General features: G+C 41.1%; 4 protein-coding genes and 1 pseudogene across 4 annotated transcripts; all 5 read right to left on the reverse strand.

Moving 5' to 3' along the window:
• The window catches only part of LOC133552455 (uncharacterized), a 44,651-nt pseudogene extending 30,643 nt beyond the window's left edge, over nucleotides 1-14,008 (reverse strand).
• LOC133552599 (protocadherin alpha-C2-like) lies at nucleotides 3,977-7,093 on the reverse strand. Its single transcript, XM_061899880.1, has one exon. It carries the CDS (start codon nucleotides 6,945-6,947, stop codon nucleotides 4,539-4,541), a length of 2,409 nt encoding a protein of 802 aa, XP_061755864.1. The 5' UTR covers nucleotides 6,948-7,093; the 3' UTR covers nucleotides 3,977-4,538.
• A 617-nt stretch (nucleotides 14,009-14,625) lies between the features above and the next one.
• LOC133552456 (protocadherin alpha-C2-like) lies at nucleotides 14,626-17,218 on the reverse strand. The gene has a single exon (XM_061899650.1). The coding sequence runs from the start codon at nucleotides 17,029-17,031 to the stop codon at nucleotides 14,626-14,628; it is 2,406 nt and encodes an 801-aa protein (XP_061755634.1). The 5' UTR covers nucleotides 17,032-17,218.
• An 847-nt stretch (nucleotides 17,219-18,065) lies between these two features.
• Nucleotides 18,066-20,657, reverse strand: si:ch73-233f7.3 (protocadherin alpha-C2). Its single transcript, XM_061899651.1, has one exon. It carries the CDS (start codon nucleotides 20,469-20,471, stop codon nucleotides 18,066-18,068), a length of 2,406 nt encoding a protein of 801 aa, XP_061755635.1. The 5' UTR covers nucleotides 20,472-20,657.
• On the reverse strand, nucleotides 20,474-25,347 carry pcdhb (protocadherin b). The gene is made up of 2 exons (XM_061899652.1): nucleotides 22,844-25,347; nucleotides 20,474-20,494 (listed from the first exon to the last, which is right to left on the reverse strand). Exons 1-2 carry the CDS (start codon nucleotides 25,244-25,246, stop codon nucleotides 20,474-20,476), a joined length of 2,424 nt encoding a protein of 807 aa, XP_061755636.1. The 5' UTR covers nucleotides 25,247-25,347.
• Nucleotides 25,348-25,892: the final 545 nt, after the last annotated feature.

The following is a 25,892-nucleotide window of genomic DNA, read 5'->3' on the forward strand; positions in this document are numbered from 1 at the left end:
GTTCAATTTTTTTTAAATATTTGTATAAAATGTTTCAGTACCAATTTACATTATTTAGGTAAAGGTTTTTTATAGTTTGAATATTATTCATAATATTACTATAATATATATATATATATCATTTACGCAACATTAACTATGATTCACTATTTTTGTATGAAACTAGACGTTTATTATATTTAAATTAGTGTATATTACTGCAATACATTTTTAGGAAAAAAACTTTTAGGCTATATTAAACTTTTAGTTATTATCCATCCATCCATTTTCTACCGCTTGTCCCTTTTTTGGCTAGCGTTGGGGTCGCTGGAGCCTATCTCAGCTGCATTTGGGCGGTAGGTGAGGTACACCCTGGATTACACAATTATTTTTTCTTTACACTATCGAATAAATATTGACCAATTGATTTTTATACATTTATCAGTTTGTTAAATTTTATATACATATATAAATTATATCTTATTTACTTAGTTTATTACTGTATTGTATTTATAGTGAATATTGTTAAATTTGTGTTAAATATTTTTATAAGATGTTTCAGTACCAATTTACAGTATTTAGGTAAAGGCTTGTTATAGTTTGAATATTATTCCTAATGTTACTATAATATATATATATATATATATATATATATATATATATATATATATATATATATATATATATATATATATATATATATATATATATATATATATATATATATATATGTATATAATTTACGCGATATTAAACTATTATTCACTATTATTGTATGAAACTAGACGTTTATTATATTTAAATTATTGTATATTACTGTTATACATTTTTAGGAAAAAAACTTTTAGGCTATATTAAACTTTTAGTTATAATCCATCCATCCATTTTCCTACCGCTTGTCCCTTTTTTGAGTAGCGGTGGGGTCGCTGGAGTCTATCTCAGCTGCATTTGGGCGGTAGGTGAGGTACACCCTGGATTACACTATTATTATTATTTTTTTACACTATCGAAATAAGTATTTACCAACTGATTTTTTTATATATTTATCAGTTTGTTATATTTTATTTACATATACAAATTATATGTTTACTTACTTAGTTTATTACTGTATTGTATTTAAAAGGAATATTGTAATATTTGTTTTAAATATTTTGTTAAATGTTTCAGTACAAACGTACAGTATTTAAGTAAGTTTGTTACAGTTCAAATATTTCTCACAATATTAATATTTGATATATATATATTACAAAAATATTTTCGCGATATGAAATTATTATTTACTATTGTATATGTAAATAGGAGTTTATTGTTTTGTATTTATTATGTATTACTATTGTACATTTTCAGAAAAAAAACTTTAAGGCTATATTCAACTTTTAGTTACCGCTTTTTCTACCGTTTGTCCCTTTTTTGGGGCAGCGGTGGGGTCGCTGGAGCCTATCTCAGCTGCATCCGGGCAGTAGGTGATGTATACCCTGGATTACACAATTATTATTATTTTTTTACACTATCGAAATAAATATTTACCAATTGATTTTTCATGTTTATTAATCAGTTTGTTATATATATATATATATATATATATATATATATATATATATATATATATATATATATATTTTTTTTTTTTTTTTTTTATTTTATTTTATTTTTTTTTTCTGTTTACTTAGTTTACTACTGTATTGTATTTAAAAGGAATAGTTTTACATTTGTTTTAAATATTTTGTATAAAATATTTCAGTACCAACTTACAGTATTTAGGTAAAAGTTTCTTATAGTTAGAATATTATTCACAATATTACTATAGTATATGTAATTTAGAAAAACATTAACGCAATATGAAAATAGTAATTACTATTATCGTATGTAATTAGAAGTTTATTATATTTTATTTATTATACATGACTATTATATATTTTTTGTTTTTAAAGTTTAGGCTATATTAAACTTTTAAGTACTATCCATCCATCCTTTTTTCTGCCGCTTGTCCCGGTAAACCCTGGATTACACAATTATTTTATTTTCTTTACACTATCGAAATAAATATTTTGATAGGCTTAATTAGGCTGCTGCCCCCGCGACCCGACCTCGGATAAGCGTAAGAAGAAGGATGGATGGATGAAATAAATATTTACCAATTGATTTTTTAATTTATTTGTCAATTTGTTATATTTTATATACATATACATTGTATTTGTATTTACTTAGTTTATTACTGTATTGTATTTAAAAGTAAGATTTTTACTTTTGTTTCAAATATTTTTATAAAACATTTCAGTACTAACTTACAGTATTTAAGTAAAAGTTTGTCATAGTTCAAATATTATTCATAATATTACTATAATATACATTTTATATATTACAAAACATTTATATGTTATGAAATTATTATTTACTATTATTGTACGTTATTGGAAGTTTATTATATTTCATTTATTATTACTATTATACATTTTTACAACAAACTTTTAGGCCATATAGAAGTTTTAGTTACTAATTTATTAATAATTTTATTTAAGGGAGAAGTCCAGCCCACCGCGTCCTTAGCTTTCTAGAAATGTGGCGGTAACGTTTCAAATAAGAGCATAACATTTCCACTCTCTCTGGGATGGTTGTATGTTTCAGCACATTCTCAATAGTCCTCATTCCTGAAATAAAAAAATATTATTTCTACAATTGCTACACAAAGACAAAATTAAATTCCAAGCAACTCATACAAAATGTAAAGAAATATATTTGAACAGAAGGTGGCTACAAGAATAACCCCAACTCACAATGCATCCCACAGAGTCCAGTTAAATCCATATTGAGGTAACAAAAGAACATGGCATTTTTCTTGAACAGGCCATCCACAAAATGAGTGATCGGGAAAAGAGAATACTGAGAAGAGAGACCACCAAGACACTCTGAAGAAGTTAGAAGCTTCATTGTCCGAGATGGGAGGGACTGCACACGCACAAGTTCATCAGCAGCTGTAGCAAGAGAAAGGTGCTTCATCCATCCATTTTCTACCACATGTCCCTTTATGGGTCGGGGGGCTGCTCGAGCCTATCTAAGCTGCATTCAGGCAATAAGACAAGTACACCCTGGACAAGTTGCCACCTCATCACAGGGCCAACACAGATACAGAGACAACATTCACACACTAGGGCCAATCAACCTATCCCCGGGTGCATGTCTTTGGAGGTGGGAGGAAGCCGGAGTACTCGGAGGGAACTCACGCAGTCACGGGGAGAACATGCAAACTCACACAGAAAGATCCCGAGCCCAGGATCGAACCCAGGGCCTTCGTATTGTGAGGCACACGCACTAAACCCTCTTCCCCTGTAGCCCGAGAAAGCTACTGTTGGATATAAATACCACCCATCCATTTTCAACCGCTTATTCCCCTTTGGAGTCGGGAAAGGCTGGTGCCTATCTCAGCTACAATCGGGCGGAGGTGGGGTACACCCTGGACAAGTCACCACCTCATCGCAAGGCCAACACAGATAAACAGAGAACATTCACACTCACATTCACACACTAGGGACCATTTAGTGTTGCCAATAAACCTATCCCCAGGTGCATGTCTTTGGAGGTGGGAGGGGCCTATCCCCAGGTGCATGTCTTTGGATGTGGGAGTAACCCAGAGTACCAGGAGGAAACCCACGCAGTCACGGGGAGAACATGCAGACTCCACACAGAAAGATCCCGAGCCTGGGATTGAACCCAGGACTACTCAGGACCTTCGTATTGTGAGACAGACGCACTAACCCCTGCTCCCCTGTAGCCCGAGAAAGCTACTGTTGAATACAAATCATGTAAAATATAATTTGAATATTGTCGATGTGAAGAGGCTTGTTTTGTCTGATAAGACAAAAATTGGGATTTTTAGACATTAGAGCTTTTTTGGCCTTCAGGCTATGTTTGGAAAACACAAAACACTGCACATCAACACTATCACACAATCTCCACTGCATGGTGGTGGCAACATGATATTGTGAAGATGTTTGTCAGAAGCAGGCCATGGAAGGCTTGTAAAAGGTATATAAAGGCCAAAAAAAATATCAAGTACTCTTGGAGGATAATCTGTTCATACCCAAAAGAAAACGACATGCCTTAGGTGTCCCAGCAAGACAACAACCTGAAACATACAGCAAAAGCTTTAGAGGACGTCATCAAAGACGTCGAAGTATATGTTCCAAAGTCTCCCAGTTCTCAATCAAAACGAGAATGTCTGGCGGGACTTAAAAATAACTGTTCACACTCAATCCCGTAAATAACGAGACTAGGGGAAATGACGGTGTACAAACATGCTGACTGAGAAATATCCACAAAGATGTGGTGTTGTGATTATAGCCAAAAGTGCATCCAAACAAAAGGAACTTATATGTTATAGGTTAATAAATAACTGTTTTTTTTTTAATTCAAGAATACTTTTTCTATTAATTTCTTCTCAAAAATGTCCAAAATGAAGTGACGATGATGTCATTTTATAAAGTAAATAAACGTCTAATGCATCCAATAGAGAGGAACACTTTTGCAAGGCACTATACACTGACCACATGTGTCCAAATGATTCATACCTGCAAGGTTGAAGTAGCAGAGCCACTAGTCTCAGACATGCCTGTGCTCCTGGGAATACTGGACACGATGTATCTGGAACCCTTTGGCACGGGCTGCCTGACCACCATCTTTCCTTTCCTGGTCTCTGCCAGAAACAGACTGTACCAGTAGGCATCGTTGGACACCAGAGTGGAATCTGCGAGGGTGGAGTTCCTCTCACTGATCACACTGTTCCTGCTGGGCGGAGCCACCATGCTGGGCTTGGTCTTCTGACACTTGAGCACGATGGTGACCAAGATGGTGATGAGCAGCAGAAAGGACACTGAGCCCAGACCGATGACCAAATACAGGTTGAGGTCTGAGAAGATGTCGTATTCCATGGGCACCTCAGTCATGTCCGAGTAGGCCTTCACAGCAGTCTCCATCGTGGACAGCTTGATGGTGACTGTAGCGGAGAGAGCCGGATCTCCGTTGTCCTTGGCAACAACAACCAGTCTCTGGTGGCGAGGATCTTTGTAACTGAACATCCTCATAGTGCGGATCTCTCCGTTGTACTGGTCCAGACTGAACAAGGTGGCATCGGTCACCTGCAGGAAGTGGTAGGTGATGCGAGAGTTGTGCACCGAGTCCACGTCCAAAGCTATCACCTTGGCAACCAGAGATCCTTTATCAGTGGATCTGGGGATCTTCTCCTCCACCACGGAGCCGTGCGCTCGCCAAGGAGAGACAATAACCGGAGCGTTGTCGTTCTGGTCCATAATGATGATGTGGACTGTGACGTTGCTGCTGAGTGGAGGAGAGCCAGAGTCTCTGGCCTCAATGTGGAACAGAAAGTCCTTCTCCATCTCATAGTCAAAAGTCTTGAGTGCGTAAAGGTTCCCGTTCTCCGGATTGATGGAGAACAACATGGACATGGAGGTGTTGGCTACCTCCTTCTCTAGGATGAAGTAAACTAGGTACTGGTTCTCATGGAGGTCAGGGTCAAACGCACTGAGTGAACTGAGCAAGGCGCCAGGAGCGTTATTCTCCATCACACGTATGGTATAAAAGGACTGAGGGAAGTGTGGAACATTATCATTCACATCCAGCAGCTGTAAAGTCATGGTTTCATTGTCACTTAAAGGAGGGGAGCCTCGGTCTGTGACAGTGAAGGTGAGGTCATATTCTGGAACCTTCTCACGGTCTAAAGGCTCGGAGACCACTAACTCGTAATAGTTATCAGAGGACTCTCTCAGTTTAAAAGGCATTTTATGAGGAATGTGAAGATCCACTACTCCATTGTCACCTGAGTCCTTATCACTCACACTGACCACTGCTATCACCGTGTCAACATCAATATTCTCACTCACTGGACTTTGGAACGATTTAATAGATATTTCTGGATGGTTGTCATTCATGTCCTCAACTTGAATTTTAATTGTACATTGTCCTGATAAACTGTTGACTCCTTTGTCTGCTGCTATAACTTCCATGTCATAAATCTTAAAATCTTCATAATTCAACATTCCTCTAACAGTAATCTCACCAGTGGAAGGATTTAGGTTAAACGTTTCTTGTGTTTTCTCTGGTGTGTAAAAACTATATGAATATGTTAAATCGGAGTTGGAGCCTTCATCCAAGTCAGTAGCATTTAAATCAATAACAAGGCTGCCAATAGGAGAATTCTCCATTATTTTCACGCTGTAAATAGATTCATCAAACAAAGGGGCGTTGTCATTGGTGTCTAAAACATGGACAACAATCCTGGCCGTGCCAGAACGTGAGGGTGTACCGCCATCTACTGCCGTTAATATTAAATTATGCACAGCCTGCAGCTCTCGGTCCAAAGCCTCTTTCAGAATCAAATCAGCGAATTTAGACCCGTCTCTCCCAGTCTGAATTTCTATCGTGAAATATTTACTTTCGCTTAATTGGTATGTTTTCACGGAATTGAACCCGACGTCCGGGTCCACCGCATTGCTCACAGAGAAGCGCTCACCTGCCTGGGTCGCCTCTGAAATATCCAAATCAATGGTGTCCCTTCGGAAATGAGGAGCGTTGTCATTTATATCCAGCACCTCTAATTCGATGTAAAATATCCGTTTGGGATTCTCGATGATTACTTCCATTTTCAGGTAACATGACGTTTTAGTGGGACACAGAGCCTCCCGGTCTATGCGCTCGGCAATGAACAGCTCGCCCGTTTCTTTGTTCAAGTCCAGATATTTCCCCCCGGCAATGGTCTCCAGGCGCACTTTCCTCTCAATCAGCGTTTTCACTTCCAGACCTAAATCCGCAGCTAAGTTTGCCACCACAGATCCTTCCTCCATCTCCTCCGGGACGGAATAGTGCGTCACCGCAGACGTGAAGTGCAGGACGGCGCAGAAAAGAAGAAACGCCCGATGACGCCTCGTCCTCTTCTCCGCTTTGTTAAAAACCCCCATTGTTTTTGTTCTTTTTTTTTTGTGCAATCAAAATTCAGGTTTCTTCGGCAAACGGAATCGTTTTTTGTTTGTTTGTTTTAAAAAAAAAATCCTCCGAATATACAAAACTGTTCGTTCTGCACCGGCAGCTGTTCCAATCTGTCTGCTGGCTTTGTGCGCAATGGTGGATTTTATTATGACGACAATAGTCCCACAAAGGCTGAGAAACGACGACACCTTGTGCTTCAAGTGTAAATATATTCTTAATACAGTCCATCCATTTACTACCGCTTGTCCCTTTTGGGGTCGTGGGGTGTGTTTTTTTCCTAATTGCTTAAACACTAAATTAAAAAAAAAAAAATCACACAGCTAACAACGTCTACACCAGGGGTGTCCAAAGTGTGGCCTGGGGGCCATTTGCGGCCCGCAGGTCATTTTTTAACAGCACATTTTAAAAATACTATGGAAAAAAATGAAAACCACAAAAAAGTGATATAAAAGAGCAAACAGGTGAAATATAACAAGAACATGTTGCAATGTTTACTCTAATAAAACAAAGCTGCCATGCAGGCTGTTTCTTTCTTTGAAAAGGGGCGGCTTAGCTCGGTTGGTAGAGTGGCCGTGCCAGCAACTTGAAGGTTGCAGGTTCGATTCCCGCTTCTGCCATCCTAGTTACTGCCGTTGTGTCCTTGGGCAAGACACTTTACCCACCTGCTCCCAGTGCCACCCACACTGGTTTAAATGTAACTTAGATATTGGGTGTCACTATGTAAAGCGCTTTGAGTCACTTGAGAAAAGCGCTATATAAAATATAATTCACAATTCACAAAAGAGAAAAATAGTGAATCAAAATCAATCATTGACCAATTCAAAGCTCCAATTACGTCACATTAAATATTCCACTTTCAGATATTTTTTTGGGCCGAATGTTGTATATTTTGTTCTTGCCATAAAAAACTGTGCTGTTTTTTTTTTTTTTTAAAGAACGGCCTGAAACGAACAAACAAAAAACATAAAAAAAATAAACAAAAAACGTATAATTGACGGATAGATCTGAAGTTGATCTCTAGACCATTGTGTTAAAAGTAAACAGTAAAAAAATATATATATTTTTTAACACTATAATGCGTTGGTGTCAAACTCTGGCCCGCGGGCCAAATTTGGCCCGCCGTGTAATTTCATTTGGCCCTCGAGGCAATAATAAATTAACATTAGAGCTGGCCCGCCGGTGTTATACAGTGGCGGTGCCGCTGCATCACCGCATTCAACGCTAATTCTCATACTTGCCAACCCTCCCGATTTTTCCAAGAGAATCCCGAATTTCAGTGCCCTCTATCAATCAATGTTTACTTATATAGCCCTAAATCACTAGTGTCTCAAAGGGCTGCACAAACCACTACGACATCCTCGGTAGGCCCACATAAGGCCAAGGAAAACTCACACCCAGTTGGACATCGGTGACAATAATGACCCAGTGGGACGTCGGTGACAATGATGACTATGAGAACCTTGGAGAGGAGGTAAGCAATGGATGTCGAGCGGGTCTAACATGATACTGTGAAAGTTCAATCCATAATGGATCCAACACAGTCGCGAGATTCCAGTCCAAAGCGGATCCAACACAGCAGCGAGAGTCCCGTTCACAGCGGAGCCAGCAGGAAACCATCCCAAGCGGAGGCGGATCAGCAGCGCAGAGATGTCCCCAGCCGATACACAGGGAAGCAGTACATAGCCACCGGATCGGACCGGACCCCCTCCACAAGGGAGAGTGGGACATAGGAGAAAAAGAAAAGAAACGGCAGATCAACTGGTCTAAAAAGGGAGTCTCTACAACCTGTCGTCACGTCCGCTTTTCCTCCATACAGACAGCGTGCCGGCCCAGCCACGTAATATACGCGGCTTCTACACACACACAAGTGGATGCACTGCATACTTGGTCAACAGCCATACAGGTCTCACTGAGGGTGGCTGTATAAACAACTTTAACACTGTTACACCACACTGTGAACCCACACCAAACAAGAATGACAAACACATTTCGGGAGAACATCCGCACCATAACACAACATTAACACAACAGAACAAATACCCAGAACCCCTTGCAGCACTAACTGTTCCGGGACGCTACAATATACACAACCCGCTACCAGCAAAACTCGAGTTTGCATGTCACTATAAAGTTATATAAGCCTTGCTTGTTCAATATTCAATGCAAAACTTGTTTGGGTCCCTATTAAAAGGTTAAGTTGTTCAACCTTGGCCCGCGGCTTTGTTCAGTTTAGAATTTTGGCCCACTCTGTATTTGAGTTTGACACCCCTGCTATAATGAGTAGGACCCTTTTGGATCAGTGTGTTTTATTTTTAAGTGTCATTGCACAAACATAATAGTGAATTAAAATCAATGAGGTTATGAGTTGTTGACCTTTTTACGGCTCCAATTATTATATAATAACAAACATTCTAGTTAAACATTTTATTGCATATTTTGTGTTTTTTACAATAAAAAAACATGGTTGTCTTTGACAAAAAGAGCATATAACTTAAATCTTTAAAAACTTCATATTGACAGATGGACCTAATGATCTAGAGATGTAAAACTTGAATAATAATAAAATAATAATACTTAATAATGACACACTTTTAACATTTTATTTAAAACCATTTGGTGTCCCCGGGATCAAGCTTGAGTGGAGGCCTAAATGTATATATTTTTTTATACATACATTGGATTGTTTTTTTAAAAAAATGGCCACAGGTTGCTTTGATTATTCAGTGTGCGGCCCTTAGTGAAAAAAGTTTGGACACCCCAGCCCTAATCAGTGCAAAGCATTTTTGTTTGAAAAAAAGGGATAAAGAAGTAAAATACAGCACTATGTCATCAGTTTCTGATTTATTAAATTGTAGAAATATTGCTCATTTGTAGTGGTCTTTCTTGAACTATTTGGAAAAAAAGATTTGAAAATGACTAAAAACTTGTTGAAAAATAAACAAGTGATTCAATTATAAATAAAGATTTCTACACATAGAAGTAATCGTCAACTTAAAGTGCTCTCTTTGGGGATTATAATAGAGATCCAACTGGATTCATCAACTTCATTCTAAACATTTATTTTCAAAAAATAAATCTTTAACATCAGTATTTATGGAACATGTCCACAAAAAATCTAGCTGTCAACACTGAATATTGCATTGTTGCATTTCTTTTCACAGTTTATGAACATATATTCATATTTTGTTGAAGTATTATTCAATAAATATATTTATAAAGGATTTTTGAAATGTTGCTATTTTTAGAATATTTAAAAACAATCTCACGTACCCCTTGGCATACCTTCAAGTACCCCCAGGGGTACGCATACATCCATTTGAGAACCACTGTTCCAGATAATTTGCAAAATGACACTTCGATCAAAACATATGCCCATTAGTCAAAATAAATCAAGCAATGACGCCAGGCCGACTGACTGGCAAAGACAGGCTTAAATAAGGGTCTTGATTAGAAACAGTTGCCCGGTCCGAACACCAGAGGCAAGTGCAAATCATATGTCAGCATGGTAACCAAACAAACTAAGGGAGCGCAAACAGGAACTAAAAGAGTCCAAAAAGTAACATAAAAATAACGAAAACATAATCCAAACCACAGATCATGACAAAGCGGAATTTTAAAAATGTTTTTTACGAGTTAGAATGCATTTAAAAAAATACATCCCTTGTCATGTCTTTTGTATTGATTGTGAAAGATAGGACAACATTTTCAAAACATCGCATTTTCCTTTGAAGTCATGCTGACCTGTTAGTTTGTAATGCTGAGATATGTTCCTTAAACTCCGAGAATTGTGATTGATGATGTAATTTTTGTGGGGGTTTTTTTTGTAAATAAAATAAAACAAATAAATTATAATGTACAGTGGAAACCGGAAATTTAATTAAAACGGTGCCTTTTTAAGAAAGTATGTTCCTTAAGTAATGAAAAAAATAGTGTAAAATGAAGAATTCCTTATCTTATAGATTTTGTAATTTCACTATAAATGTGGATTTTCAAAATTTTGACCTATTATATATTTACAAAGGAGCATATGTAAAAGTCACCAGTGTTGAGTTTACCTGAATATAATAGAGCAGCAATGCTCTATTATCAGGCTTTACTTAAATGGATACGATGATAAACAACTAAAAATGCTGATTATCAAAATGCCGTAGATATGCAAAATTACAGTCCTGGATTAAATTAAAATATAACATTTAAATGATTAATGCAACACCGAAATAATGTGTTATTTCATACCTGCAAGGTTGAAGTAGCAGAGCCACTAGTCTCAGACATGCCTGTGCTCCTGGGAATACTGGACACGATGTATCTGGAACCCTTTGGCACGGGCTGCCTGACCACCATCTTTCCTTTCCTGGTCTCTGCCAGAAACAGACTGTACCAGTAGGCATCGTTGGACACCAGAGTGGAATCTGCGAGGGTGGAGTTCCTCTCACTGATCACACTGTTCCTGCTGGGCGGAGCCACCATGCTGGGCTTGGTCTTCTGACACTTGAGCACGATGGTGACCAAGATGGTGATGAGCAGCAGGAAGGACACTGAGCCCAGACCGATGACCAAATACAGGTTGAGGTCCGAGAAGATGTCGTATTCCATGGGCACCTCAGTCATGTCCGAGTAGGCCTTCACAGCAGTCTCCATCGTGGACAGCTTGATGGTGACTGTAGCGGAGAGAGCCGGATCCCCGTTGTCCTTGGCAACAACAACCAGTCTCTGGTGGCGAGGATCTTTGTAACTGAACATCCTCATGGTGCGGATCTCTCCGTTGTACTGGTCCAGACTGAACAAGGTGGCATCGGTCACCTGCAGGAAGTGGTAGGTGATGCGAGAGTTGTGCACCGAGTCCACGTCCAAAGCTATCACCTTGGCAACCAGAGATCCTTTATCAGTGGATCTGGGGATCTTCTCCTCCACCACGGAGCCGTGCGCTCGCCAAGGAGAGACAATAACCGGAGCGTTGTCGTTCTGGTCCATAATGATGATGTGGACTGTGACGTTGCTGCTGAGTGGAGGAGAGCCAGAGTCTCTGGCCTCAATGTGGAACAGAAAGTCCTTCTCCATCTCATAGTCAAAAGTCTTGAGTGCGTAAAGGTTCCCGTTCTCCGGATTGATGGAGAACAGCATGGACATGGAGGTGTTGGCTATCTCCTTCTCTAGGATGAAGTAAACTAGGTACTGGTTCTCATGGAGGTCAGGGTCAAACGCACTGAGTGAACTGAGCAAGGCGCCAGGAGCGTTATTCTCCATCACACGTATGGTATAAAAGGACTGAGGGAAATGTGGAACATTATCATTCACATCCAGCAGCTGTAAAGTCATGGTTTCATTGTCACTTAAAGGAGGGGAGCCTCGGTCTGTGACAGTGAAGGTGAGGTCATATTCTGGAACCTTCTCACGGTCTAAAGGCTCGGAGACCACTAACTCGTAATAGTTATCAGAGGACTCTCTCAGTTTAAAAGGCATTTTATGAGGAATGTGAAGATCCACTACTCCATTGTCACCTGAGTCCTTATCACTCACACTGACCACTGCTATCACCGTGTCAACATCAATATTCTCACTCACTGGACTTTGGAACGATTTAATAGATATTTCTGGATGGTTGTCATTCATGTCCTCAACTTGGATTTTAATTGTACATTGTCCTGATAAACTGTTGACTCCTTTGTCTGCTGCTATAACTTCCATGTCATAAATCTTAAAATCTTCATAATTCAACATTCCTCTAACAGTAATCTCCCCAGTGGAAGGATTTAGGTTAAACGTTTCTTGTGTTTTCTCTGGTGTGTATAAACTATATGAATATGTTAAATCAGAGTTGGAGCCTTCATCCAAGTCAGTAGCATTTAAATCAATAACAAGGCTGCCAATGGGAGAATTCTCCATTATTTTCACACTGTAAATAGATTCATCAAACAAAGGAGCGTTGTCATTGGTGTCTAAAACATTGACAATAATATTAACAGTACCAGAACGAGGAGGTGTACCGCCATCTACTGCCGTTAATATTAGATTATGATCAGCCTGCTGCTCTCGGTCTAAGCTCTTCTTCATTATCAGTTCTGCAAATTTCGACCCGTCTCTTCCAGTCTGTACCTCAATATTAAAATGATCACTTTCACTCAGATGATATGTTTTTACTGAATTGCTCCCCACATCAGGATCGACTGCATTGCTCAAAGAGAACCTCTCCCCTGCTGATGTAGATTCAGATATATCTAAATGAATGGAGTCACGTCTGAACTGCGGGGCGTTGTCATTCATGTCTAGTATTTCTAACTCTATGTTGAAAATCCGCAGTGGGTTTTCCAGTGTCACCTCCAGCTTGAGATAACACAACAACGTCGATTTCGTGTTACATATATGTTCCCTGTCAATCTTCTCCGCAATGTACAGTTCCCCAGTCTCTTTGTTCACATCCAGATATTTCTTATTCGCGATGATGTCGACTCGCATCTTGCGTCTAATCAGGCTTGTAACATCCAAACTGAGATCATTCGCAAGGTTGGCAACCACTGATCCTTCCTTGAGCTCCTCTGGGATTGAATAATGAGTCACCGAAGCCCAAACACAGGGAATTGTGTACAAGAACACAATGAGAAGCACATACCTTTTGTGTGGCCTCATTGTCACATTGATGTCCAGTATTCCTTATACACGGCAGGTAAGACTCAGTGTGCTACAATAATCTTACTTATGGACATCCAGGTGATCTTCCAGACAAAATAATTAAAGTTCCATTCCAAATACAGCCCAAAATGATAGTTTTCTTTGTCCTGTGTGGATGTCAGCACCACGGAGCTGTCCTTTTCTTTCCATGCCCTCCTCCAAACTAAACAATAAATTCCCCGTCAATGCATGGGTGGGAAGCATGGGAAAAAAAATGGCTAAATAGCGCCATCCTCTGCGTGTTAGTTGATATCACATGACATGAAGTAGTTTTTAAAATAAATATAATTCAATGTGGAGCTCTTTTTAAAGTATGTTTACTTCCTCCAAAAGGATGAATGATAGTGAGGGGTTTTGTGCAACTTCCTGTCCATGTGTATTCATAAAAAAACCTGTATTTGTCAAAAATTAAATGGATATTCCTGTTATAGTCTATTGATCTATCTCACATATTTATGACGTCACAATTTTGTAATGAATTGCTTATTTTGCAGCAATATAAAGTGAAGATGTTAATTCCATTCATCCCTTTTCTACACATTGTCCCTTTCGGGGTCGCGGGTGGGGGGCTGTATTATCCCAGCTCCACTCGGAAGGAAGACAGGGTACACCCTGGACAAGTCACCAGCTAATACCAAGGCCAGCACAGACGGACAGACAACAATTAACACTTACATTCACACACTTGGGCCTACAGTTTTGGACTTTATGAGAAATATATGTGATTATTATTATGTGGTATTTTATATTTTATACCCTTGGATCCAGAATACATTTCAGAACTAAATGAAACAACTTTTTCTTTAGATTTTACCATGATTGATCACTTCATTAATTTTAATTAATCTGACATGAATTAGAGCAGCTTTTTAGAGAAAAAAAGCTAATTAAAGTGTATAAATGAAACGTGTTCCAGAAAGGCATGTTCACATAGCCAAACCACAAAACGGCAATATGACAAAGTTAACATTAATCCAGCAGTTAACATTTTCTTACCTGCAAGGTTGAAGTAGCAGAGCCACTAGTCTCAGACATGCCTGTGCTCCTGGGAATACTGGACACGATGTATCTGGAACCCTTTGGCACGGGCTGCCTGACCACCATCTTTCCTTTCCTGGTCTCTGCCAGAAACAGACTGTACCAGTAGGCATCGTTGGACACCAGAGTGGAATCTGCGAGGGTGGAGTTCCTCTCGCTGATCACACTGTTCCTGCTGGGCGGAGCCACCATGCTGGGCTTGGTCTTCTGACACTTGAGCACGATGGTGACCAAGATGGTGATGAGCAGCAGGAAGGACACTGAGCCCAGACCGATGACCAAATACAGGTTGAGGTCTGAGAAGATGTCGTATTCCATGGGCACCTCAGTCATGTCCGAGTAGGCCTTCACAGCAGTCTCCATCGTGGACAGCTTGATGGTGACTGTAGCGGAGAGAGCCGGATCCCCGTTGTCCTTGGCAACAACAACCAGTCTCTGGTGGCGAGGATCTTTGTAACTGAACATCCTCATAGTGCGGATCTCTCCGTTGTACTGGTCCAGACTGAACAAGGTGGCATCAGTCACCTGCAGGAAGTGGTAGGTGATGCGAGAGTTGTGCACCGAGTCCACGTCCAAAGCTATCACCTTGGCAACCAGAGATCCTTTATCAGTGGATCTGGGGATCTTCTCCTCCACCACGGAGCCGTGCGCTCGCCAAGGAGAGACAATAACCGGAGCGTTGTCATTCTGGTCCATAATGATGATGTGGACTGTGACGTTGCTGCTGAGTGGAGGAGAGCCAGAGTCTCTGGCCTCAATGTGGAACAGAAAGTCCTTCTCCATCTCATAGTCAAAAGTCTTGAGTGCGTAAAGGTTCCCGTTCTCCGGATTGATGGAGAACAGCATGGACATGGAGGTGTTGGCTACCTCCTTCTCTAGGATGAAGTAAACCAGGTACTGGTTCTCATGGAGGTCAGGGTCAAACGCACTGAGTGAACTGAGCAAGGCGCCAGGAGCGTTATTCTCCATCACACGTATGGTATAAAAGGACTGAGGGAAGTGTGGAACATTATCATTCACATCCAGCAGCTGTAAAGTCATGGTTTCATTGTCACTTAAAGGAGGGGAGCCTCGGTCTGTGACAGTGAAGGTGAGGTCATATTCTGGAACCTTCTCACGGTCTAAAGGCTCGGAGACCACTAACTCGTAATAGTTATCAGAGGACTCCCTCAGTTTAAAAGGCATTTTATGAGGAATGTGAAGATCCACTACTCCATTGTCACCTGAGTCCTTATCACTCACACTGACCACTGCTATCACCGTGTCAACATCAATATTCTCACTCACTGGACTTTGGAACGATTTAATAGATATTTCTGGATGGTTGTCATTCATGTCCTCAACTTGGATTTTAATCGTACATTGTCCTGATAAACTGTTGACTCCCTTGTCTGCTGCTATAACTTCCATGTCATAAATCTTAAAATCTTCATAGTTCAACATTCCTCTAACAGTAATCTCACCAGTAGAAGGATTTAGGTTAAATGTTCCTTGTGTTTTCTCTGGTGTGTATAAACTATATGAATATGTTAAATCAGAGTTGGAGCCTTCATCCAAGTCAGTAGCATTTAAATCAATAACAAGGCTGCCAATAGGAGAATTCTCCATTATTTTCACACTGTAAATAGATTCATTAAACAAAGGAGCGTTGTCATTGGTGTCCAAAACATTGACAATAATATTAACAGTACCAGAACGAGGAGGTGTACCGCCATCTACTGCCGTTAATATTAGATTATGTTCAGCCTGCTGCTCTCGGTCTAAACTCTTCTTCATTATCAGTTCTGCAAATTTTGACCCGTCTCTTCCAGTCTGTACCTCAATATTAAAATGATCACTTTCACTCAGATGATATGTTTTTACTGAATTGCTCCCCACATCAGGATCGACTGCATTGCTCAAAGAGAACCTCTCCCCTGCTGATGTAGATTCAGATATATCTAAATGAACGGAGTCCCGTCTGAACTGCGGGGCGTTGTCATTCATGTCTAGAATTTCTAACTCTATGTTGAAAATACGCAGTGGGTTTTCCAGTGTCACCTCCAGCTTGAGATAACACGACGACGTCGATTTCGTGGTACAAATATGCTCCCTGTCAATCTTCTCCACAATGTACAGTTCCCCCGTCTCTTTGTTCACATCCAGATATTTCTTATTAGCGATGATGTCGACTCGCATCTTGCGTCTAATCAGGCTTGTAACATCCAAACTGAGATCATTCGCAAGGTTTGCAACCACAGATCCTTCCTTGAGCTCCTCTGGGATTGAATAATGAGTCACCGAAGCCCAAACACAGGGAATTGTGTACAAGAACACAATGAGAAGCACATACCTTTTGTGTGGCCTCATTGTCACATTGATGTCCAGTATTCCTTATACACGGCAAGTAAGACTCAGTGTGCTACAATAATCTTACTTATGGACATCCAGGTGATCTTCCAGACAAAATAATTAAAGTTCCATCCCAAATACAGCCCAAAATGATAGTTTTCTTTGTCCCGTGTGGATATCAGCACCACGGAGCTGTCCTTTTCTTTCCATGCCCTCCTCCAAACTAAACAATACATTCCCCGTCAATGCATGGGTGGGAAGCATGGGGAAAAAAATGGCTAAATAGCGCCATCCTCTGCGTGTTAGTTGATATCACATGACATGAAGTAGGTTTCAAAATAAATATATTTCAATTTAGAGCTGTTTTTAAAGTATGTTTACTTCCTCCAAAAGGATGAATGATAGTGGGGGGTTTTGTGCAACTTCCTGTCCATGTGTATTCATAAAAAGACCTGTATTTGTCAAAAATGAAATGGATATTCCTGTTATAGTCTATTGATCTATCTCACATATTTATGACGTCACAATTTTGTAATAAATTGCTTATTTTGCAGCAATATAAAGTGAAGATGTTAATTCCATTCATCCCCTTTCTACACATTGTCCCTTTCGGGGTCACGGGTTGGAGCCTGTATTATCCCAGCTCCACTCGGAAGGAAGACAGGGTACACCCTGGACAAGTCACCAGCTAATACCAAGGCCAGCACAGACGGACAGACAACAATTAACACTTACATTCACACACTTGGGCCTACAATTTTGGACTTTATGATAAATATATGTGATTATTATTGTGTTTGTATTGTGTGGTATTTTATATTTTATACCCTTGGATCCAGAATAAATCTTAGAACTTAATGAAACAACATTTTTTTTAGATTTTACCATGGGTGATCACTTCATAAATTTTAATTAATCTGACATGAATTAGAGCAGCTTTTTAGAGAAAAAAAGCTAATTAAAGTGTATATATGAAACGTGTTCCAGAAAGGCATGTTCACATAGCCAAACCACAAAACGGCAATATGACAAAGTTAATATTAATCCAGCAGTTAACAATTTCTTACCTGCAAGGTTGAAGTAGCAGAGCCACTAGTCTCAGACATGCCTGTGCTCCTGGGAATACTGGACACGATGTATCTGGAACCCTTTGGCACGGGCTGCCTGACCACCATCTTTCCTTTCCTGGTCTCTGCCAGAAACAGACTGTACCAGTAGGCATCGTTGGACACCAGAGTGGAATCTGCGAGGGTGGAGTTCCTCTCACTGATCACACTGTTCCTGCTGGGCGGAGCCACCATGCTGGGCTTGGTCTTCTGACACTTGAGCACGATGGTGACCAAGATGGTGATGAGCAGCAGGAAGGACACTGAGCCCAGACCGATGACCAAATACAGGTTGAGGTCTGAGAAGATGTCGTATTCCATGGGCACCTCAGTCATGTCCGAGTAGGCCTTCACAGCAGTCTCCATCGTGGACAGCTTGATGGTGACTGTAGCTGAGAGAGCCGGATCCCCGTTGTCCTTGGCAACAACAACCAGTCTCTGGTGGCGAGGATCTTTGTAACTGAACATCCTCATGGTGCGGATCTCTCCGTTGTACTGGTCCAGACTGAACAAGGTGGCATCAGTCACCTGCAGGAAGTGGTAGGTGATGCGAGAGTTGTGCACCGAGTCCACGTCCAAAGCTATCACCTTGGCAACCAGAGATCCTTTATCAGTGGATCTGGGGATCTTCTCCTCCACCACGGAGCCGTGCGCTCGCCAAGGAGAGACAATAACCGGAGCGTTGTCATTCTGGTCCATAATGATGATGTGGACTGTGACGTTGCTGCTGAGTGGAGGAGAGCCAGAGTCTCTGGCCTCAATGTGGAACAGAAAGTCCTTCTCCATCTCATAGTCAAAAGTCTTTAGTGCGTAAAGGTTCCCGTTCTCCGGATTGATGGAGAACAACATGGACATGGAGGTGTTGGCTATCTCCCTCTCTAGGATGAAGTAAACCAGGTACTGGTTCTCATGGAGGTCAGGGTCAAACGCACTGAGTGAACTGAGCAAGGCGCCAGGAGCGTTATTCTCCATCACACGTATGGTATAAAAGGACTGAGGGAAGTGTGGAACATTATCATTCACATCCAGCAGATGTAAAGTCATGGTTTCATTGTCACTTAAAGGAGGGGAGCCTCGGTCTGTGACAGTGAAGGTGAGGTCATATTCTGGAACCTTCTCACGGTCTAAAGGCTCAGAGACCACTAACTCGTAATAGTTATCAGAGGACTCTCTCAGTTTAAAAGGCATTTTATGAGGAATGTGAAGATCCACTACTCCATTGTCACCTGAGTCCTTATCACTCACACTGACCACTGCTATCACCGTGTCAACATCAATATTCTCACTCACTGGACTTTGGAACGATTTAATAGATATTTCTGGATGGTTGTCATTCATGTCCTCAACTTGGATTTTAATTGTACATTGTCCTGATAAACTGTTGACTCCCTTGTCTGCTGCTATAACTTCCATGTCATAAATCTTAAAATCTTCATAGTTCAGCATTCCTCTAACAGTAATCTCACCAGTAGAAGGATTTAGGTTAAATGTTTCTTGTGTTTTCTCTGGTGTGTATAAACTATATGAATATGTTAAATCGGAGTTAGATCCTTCATCCAAGTCAGTAGCATTTAAATCAATAACAAGGCTGCCAATGGGAGAATTCTCCATTATTTTCACACTGTAAATAGATTCATTAAACAAAGGAGCGTTGTCATTGGTGTCCAAAACATTGACAATAATATTAACAGTACCAGAACGAGGAGGTGTACCGCCATCTACTGCCGTTAATATTAGATTATGTTCAGCCTGCTGCTCTCGGTCTAAACTCTTCTTCATTATCAGTTCTGCAAATTTCGACCCGTCTCTTCCAGTCTGAACCTCAATTTTAAAATGATCACTTTCACTCAGATGATATGTTTTTACTGAATTGCTCCCCACATCAGGATCGACTGCATTGCTCAAAGAGAACCTCTCCCCTGCTGATGTAGATTCAGATATATCCAAACGAATGGCCTCTCTCCTAAACTGCGGGGCGTTGTCATTCATATCTAGTATTTCTAGCTCTATATTAAAAATCCGCAGTGGGTTTTCCAGCGTCACTTCCAACTTGATGTAACAAGATGCTGATGATTTACTTGGACAAAGGATTTCCCTGTCAATCTTCTCCACAATGTACAGTTCCCCCGTCTCTTTGTTCACATCCAGATATTTCTTATTAGCGATGATGTCGACTCGCATCTTGCGTCTAATCAGGCTTGTAACGTCCAGATTTAGATCATTCGCAAGGTTTGCAACCACAGATCCTTCCTTGAGCTCCTCTGGGATTGAATAATGAGTCACCGAAGCCCAAACACAGGGAATTGTGTACAAGAACACAATGAGAAGCACATACCTTTTGTGTGGCCTCATTGTCACATTGATGTCCAGTATTCCTTATACACGGCAAGTAAGACTCAGTGTGATACAATAATCTTGTATATGAACATCCAGGTTTTCTTCCAGACAAAATAATTAAGGTTTCATCTCGAATACAGCCCAAAAAAGATTGATTTCTTTGTCCCGTGTGGTTTTCAGCACCACGGAGCTGTCTTTCCCTTCTGCCAAATCACACAAATGATTCCCCGCCTTGGATGACAAAATGGCTAAATAGCGCCATCTGCTGCTTTTTAGTTCACATTACATGACATGAAGTAGTTACTGAAGAAAAAAATAAACAAGAGCTTTTTTCAAAATAAAATTAAACTTCTTACAAAAAGACAAATCCCGGTGTTTTTTTTGTTTTGTGCAAAATCCAGTCTACATGTCTTCATTAAACAAACTGTGTTTGTTGACCATATAATGGCTATTCCTACTATATTCTATTAACTTTTCTGATATTCCTGAAGTGCTTTTTTAGCAGCATATATAAAGACAGCATATGCTTCAAAGGTTTTGGGACTTTTTCAGAATTAGATGTGATTGTTATTTTGTGTCAACGTATTGTGTCGAATGTTATGCCTTTCAATCCAAACAATATTGCGGATCTGAATGAAACTATTTTTTTTAAGAGTATGAACACCATTGATCACTTCTTTAAAGGCCTACTGAAAGCCACTACTACCCATTACGCAGTCTGATAGTTTATATATCAATGATGAAATATTAACATTGCAACACATGCCAATACGGCTTTTTTAGTTTACTAAATTACAATTTTAAATTTCCAGGGAGTTTTGTCTTGGAAACGTCGTATAATGATGACGTGTACGCGTGACGTCACGGGGTTTTAGGAAGTGTGAGCGCTACGCACACACACAGGTAAAAGTCGTCTGCTTTAACGGCATAATTACACAGTATTTTGGACATCTGTGTTGCTGAATCTTTTGCAATTTGTTCAATTAATATTGGAGAAGTCACAGTAGAAAGATGGAGTTGGGAAACTTTAGCCTTTAGCCACACAAACACACGGTGATTCCTTGTTTAAAATTCCCACAGGTGAAAATTCACTATGGATCACAGCGGTCAAGCAAACATGAATCCAGACCAAGTGTCAACTAGCAGGTTTCGGTGAGAAAATTGTGGTTAAAAAGTCAATTCTTACCGGATATCAGATGAGCTTGTGCCGTCCATAGCTGCCGTCGACTCCCCTGAGACACTGCGCGTCAACACCCGGCCGTGGACACACCCCTCCGACTATCAGGTACTATTTAAAATCACTAAAACACTAGCAACACAATAGAAAGATAAGGGATTTCCCAGAATTATCCTAATAAATTTGTCTAAAAACATCGAAATACGCCCCAATGCTATCGCGTTTTTTTTTTTTAACTCTTTTTTTTTGTAGTCCGTCGCTATCAATATCTTCAAACACAAATATTTCATACTCGCTCAAATTAATGGGGAAATTTTTGTTTTCTCGGTCCGAATAACTGTTTTTGTTGGAGGCTCCCATTAAATCCATCCATCCATCCATCATCTTCCGCTTATCCGAGGTCGGGTCGCGGGGGCAACAGCCTAAGCAGGGAAACCCAGACTTCCGTCTCCCCAGCCACTTCGTCTAGCTCTTCCCGGGGGATCCCGAGGCGTTCCCAGGACAGCCGGGAGACATAGTCATCCCAACGTATCCTGGGTCTTCCCCGTGGCCTCCTACCAGCTGGACGTGCCCTAAACACCTCCCTAGAGAGGCGTTCGGGTGGCATCCTGACCAGATGCCCGAACCACCTCATCTGGCTCCTCTCGATGTGGAGGAGGAGCGGCTTTACTTTGAGTTCCTCCCGGATGGCAGAGCTTCTCACCCTATCTCTAAGGGAGAGACCCGGCGGAGGAAACTCATTTCAGCCGCTTGTACCCGTGATCTTTGGTCATGAGCTTTGGGTCATGACCGAAAGGATAAGATCACGGGCTCCCATTAAAAACAATGTGAGTATCTGAGGAGCCGTCAACATGTGATGTCATCGTCTGCGACTTCCGGTAAAGGCGAAGCTTTTTCAGGAAGTAACAAAAGTGGGGAACTTTATCGTCGATGTTCTCTACTAAATCCTTTCAGCAAAAATATGCTAATATGGCAAAATGATCAAGTATGACACATAGAATGGACCCGCTGTCCCCGTTTAAATAAGAAAATCTCATTTCAGTAGGCCTTTAATTATCATTAAACTGAAATAACTGTTTTAACTTTTTAGTGAAAAAACACAGAGAAAGGGTATTTGGAATGTGTTCCTGGAGGACATGCTTGCATAGACAAGCCACAAAAAGGCAATAGAATGACATTAATATTAATTAAAAAATCGAAATGGGCTTACCTGCAAGGTTGAAGTAGCAGAGCCACTAGTCTCAGACATGCCTGTGCTCCTGGGAATACTGGACACGATGTATCTGGAACCCTTTGGCACGGGCTGCCTGACCACCATCTTTCCTTTCCTGGTCTCTGCCAGAAACAGACTGTACCAGTAGGCATCGTTGGACACCAGAGTGGAATCTGCGAGGGTGGAGTTCCTCTCGCTGATCACACTGTTCCTGCTGGGCGGAGCCACCATGCTGGGCTTGGTCTTCTGACACTTGAGCACGATGGTGACCAAGATGGTGATGAGCAGCAGGAAGGACACTGAGCCCAGACCGATGACCAAATACAGGTTGAGGTCTGAGAAGATGTCGTATTCCATGGGCACCTCAGTCATGTCCGAGTAGGCCTTCACAGCAGTCTCCATCGTGGACAGCTTGATGGTGACTGTAGCGGAGAGAGCGGGGTCTCCGTTGTCCTTGGCAACAACAACCATTCTCAGGTGGCGAGGGTCTTTGTAACTGAACATCCTCATAGTGCGGATCTCTCCGTTGTACTGGTCCAGACTGAACAAGGTGGCATCGGTCACCTGCAGGAAGTGGTAGGTGATGCGAGAGTTGTGCACCGAGTCCACGTCCAAAGCTATCACCTTGGCAACCAGAGATCCTTTATCAGTGGATCTGGGGATCTTCTCCTCCACCACGGAGCCGTGCGCTCGCCAAGGAGAGACAATAACCGGTGCGTTGTCGTTCTGGTCCATAATGATGATGTGGACTGTGACGTTGCTGCTGAGTGGAGGAGAGCCAGAGTCTCTGGCCTCAATGTGGAACAGAAAGTCCTTCTCCATCTCATAGTCAAAAGTCTTGAGTGCGTAAAGGTTCCCGTTCTCCGGATTGATGGAGAACAGCATGGACATGGAGGTGTTGGCTATCTCCTTCTCTAGGATGAAGTAAACTAGGTACTGGTTCTCATGGAGGTCAGGGTCAAACACACTGAGTGAACTGAGCAAGGCGCCAGGAGCGTTATTCTCCATCACACGTATGGTATAAAAGGACTGAGGGAAGTGTGGAACATTATCATTCACATCCAGCAGATGCAGAATAATTGTTTCGTTATCAGATAAAGATGGTGTTCCTGAATCTCTCACTATGAGTGTGATTTCATAATCAGGTACTGATTCCCGATCCAAAGGCTGGGACACAAGGAGCTTGTAATGCCTTGGTCCGTCCGATGACTTGTTCAGAACAAAAGGGATTGAGTCATGAATGTATAAGTTGACGTTCCCATTGTCACCAGTGTCTCTGTCACTTATGGCCACCAGGGCGATGACGGTTCCAACGGGGACGTCCTCGTTCACCGTGTTTTTCACAGACTGGATGGTGATTTCTGGGTAATTGTCATTCATATCCGTGACATGAACGACCACTTTACATTGTCCCTGCAGGGGGAACTCGCCTTTGTCTCTTGCTTCAACGTGCATCTCATAAAACTTCATATCTTCATAGTCGATAGTCCCTTTTACGGTTATCTCACCCGTGCTGGGGTTTAAGGCAAAAACATCTTGGGTTTTTTCTGATGTGTAAAGTGTGAAGGAGTACACCAGCTCCGAGTTTGGACCCTCGTCAAGATCCGTAGCGTTGAGCTTCTCCACCACGGTCCCAATCGGAGAATTCTCTGCCATGTCAATCGTGTAAATCTGCTTGTCGAACCGAGGCGGGTTGTCGTTTGTGTCCTGCACTCTCACAATAATATTAGCCGTGCCGGAGCGCACCGGATCACCGCCGTCCACTGCTGTTAGTATTAAATTATGCATTGCGGTCTCCTCTCTGTCTAAAGCCTTGGTCAGCACTAAGTCTACATACTGCGTCCCGTCAGTGCCTGTTTGGATTTCGATAGTGAAATGCTGGCTCGGGCTGAGTTTGTATGTTTTTACTGTGTTAATGCCAACATCTGGATCCACCGCATTAGGGAGGGAGAACCTCTCCCCCGGCGTGGCCGATTCAGACACGTCCAATTCAACTCTATCTCGTCGAAAATGTGGCGCATTGTCGTTGATATCTGATATTCCGAGCTCGATGTTAAAAATGCGCAGCGGGCTTTCTATGACTACATCAAGCTTGAGGAGACAAGAAGGTGGTTTCGATGGACAGAGATACTCCCTGTCTATTTTCTCCACAACGAAAAGCTCCCCTGTCTTTTTATTGACGTCCAGGTATTTTTTGTTGTGGAAAATATCAAGTTTTACCTCTCGTTGCGCCAAGCCTCCAGGCTCCAGTCCTAAATCTGCGGCCAGGTTGGCCACCACGGAGCCCCTCTCCATCTCCTCGGCAATGGAGTAGCGGGTCACAGACAAAGCAGCCGGCCAAGCCACACAAAAGACAAAGACACCGGTCCAAAAAGCCATCCGTTGTCCTGCGTAAGACATGCCTGACCTCTCTTGAAAAACAAAAACAAAAGATACAAAGTAATATCCCGGTTTATTTTGTTAAGAGATCTGAAAATACTCGAGCCATATCCAGCAGCAGCAGGACGGCCTGAAAAGGAAACATAATTAATGAAAGAAAGACATGTCCCCCACCCTGTAGAGTGGGTGTGTCGAGATGGCTCAGCTGGAAGGAGGAATTAAAATGTAGATCTACAGCGACCTCTTGTGGCTAATATGGCACATTGTATCTTTACAAAGACATACATAAGACTCAATTTACACCAAAACATGTCTTCCACGGCCTCATTCTTGAATATGTAAAGATTAAATTGGATTAGTTTCAATACTAGTATTACTTATGTGCATCTCTCTTGTGCATTTGTTTCCACCAATGAGTGGATTTACTTCAATTGTAGCTCAAATTTATGTGCATTTAAACAAATATTCCTCATCACATGTTACTAAATTCTGACTGTTTGATATGTTTCTCATGGAGGATACTTGATTTGGATACAAACAGTTGTTTTGCATCATTATTATGATCAATTTATTTTATTACGTAGAGGTATATTTATTATATAGAGGTATATTTTATTATATAGAGGTATAATGTAATTGTGTCATGTGTTCATCATGTTTGATGAGT

This window comes from Nerophis ophidion, linkage group LG05 (assembly GCF_033978795.1).
Source record: "Nerophis ophidion isolate RoL-2023_Sa linkage group LG05, RoL_Noph_v1.0, whole genome shotgun sequence".
Taxonomy (NCBI): Eukaryota; Metazoa; Chordata; class Actinopteri; order Syngnathiformes; family Syngnathidae; genus Nerophis; species Nerophis ophidion.

Bases quoted from the DNA above. Each gene is read 5' to 3' on its own strand.
- pcdhb (XM_061899652.1), bottom strand. From the start codon at position 25,246: ATGTCTTACGCAGGACAACGGATGGCTTTTTGGACCGGTGTCTTTGTC. The intron at 20,495-22,843 runs GTAAGCCCATTT...GCCGTGTATAAG, and splicing joins CTGCTACTTCAACCTTGCAG to GAATACTGGACATCAATGTG.
- si:ch73-233f7.3 (XM_061899651.1), bottom strand. From the start codon at position 20,471: ATGAGGCCACACAAAAGGTATGTGCTTCTCATTGTGTTCTTGTACACA.
- LOC133552599 (XM_061899880.1), bottom strand. From the start codon at position 6,947: ATGGGGGTTTTTAACAAAGCGGAGAAGAGGACGAGGCGTCATCGGGCG.
- LOC133552456 (XM_061899650.1), bottom strand. From the start codon at position 17,031: ATGAGGCCACACAAAAGGTATGTGCTTCTCATTGTGTTCTTGTACACA.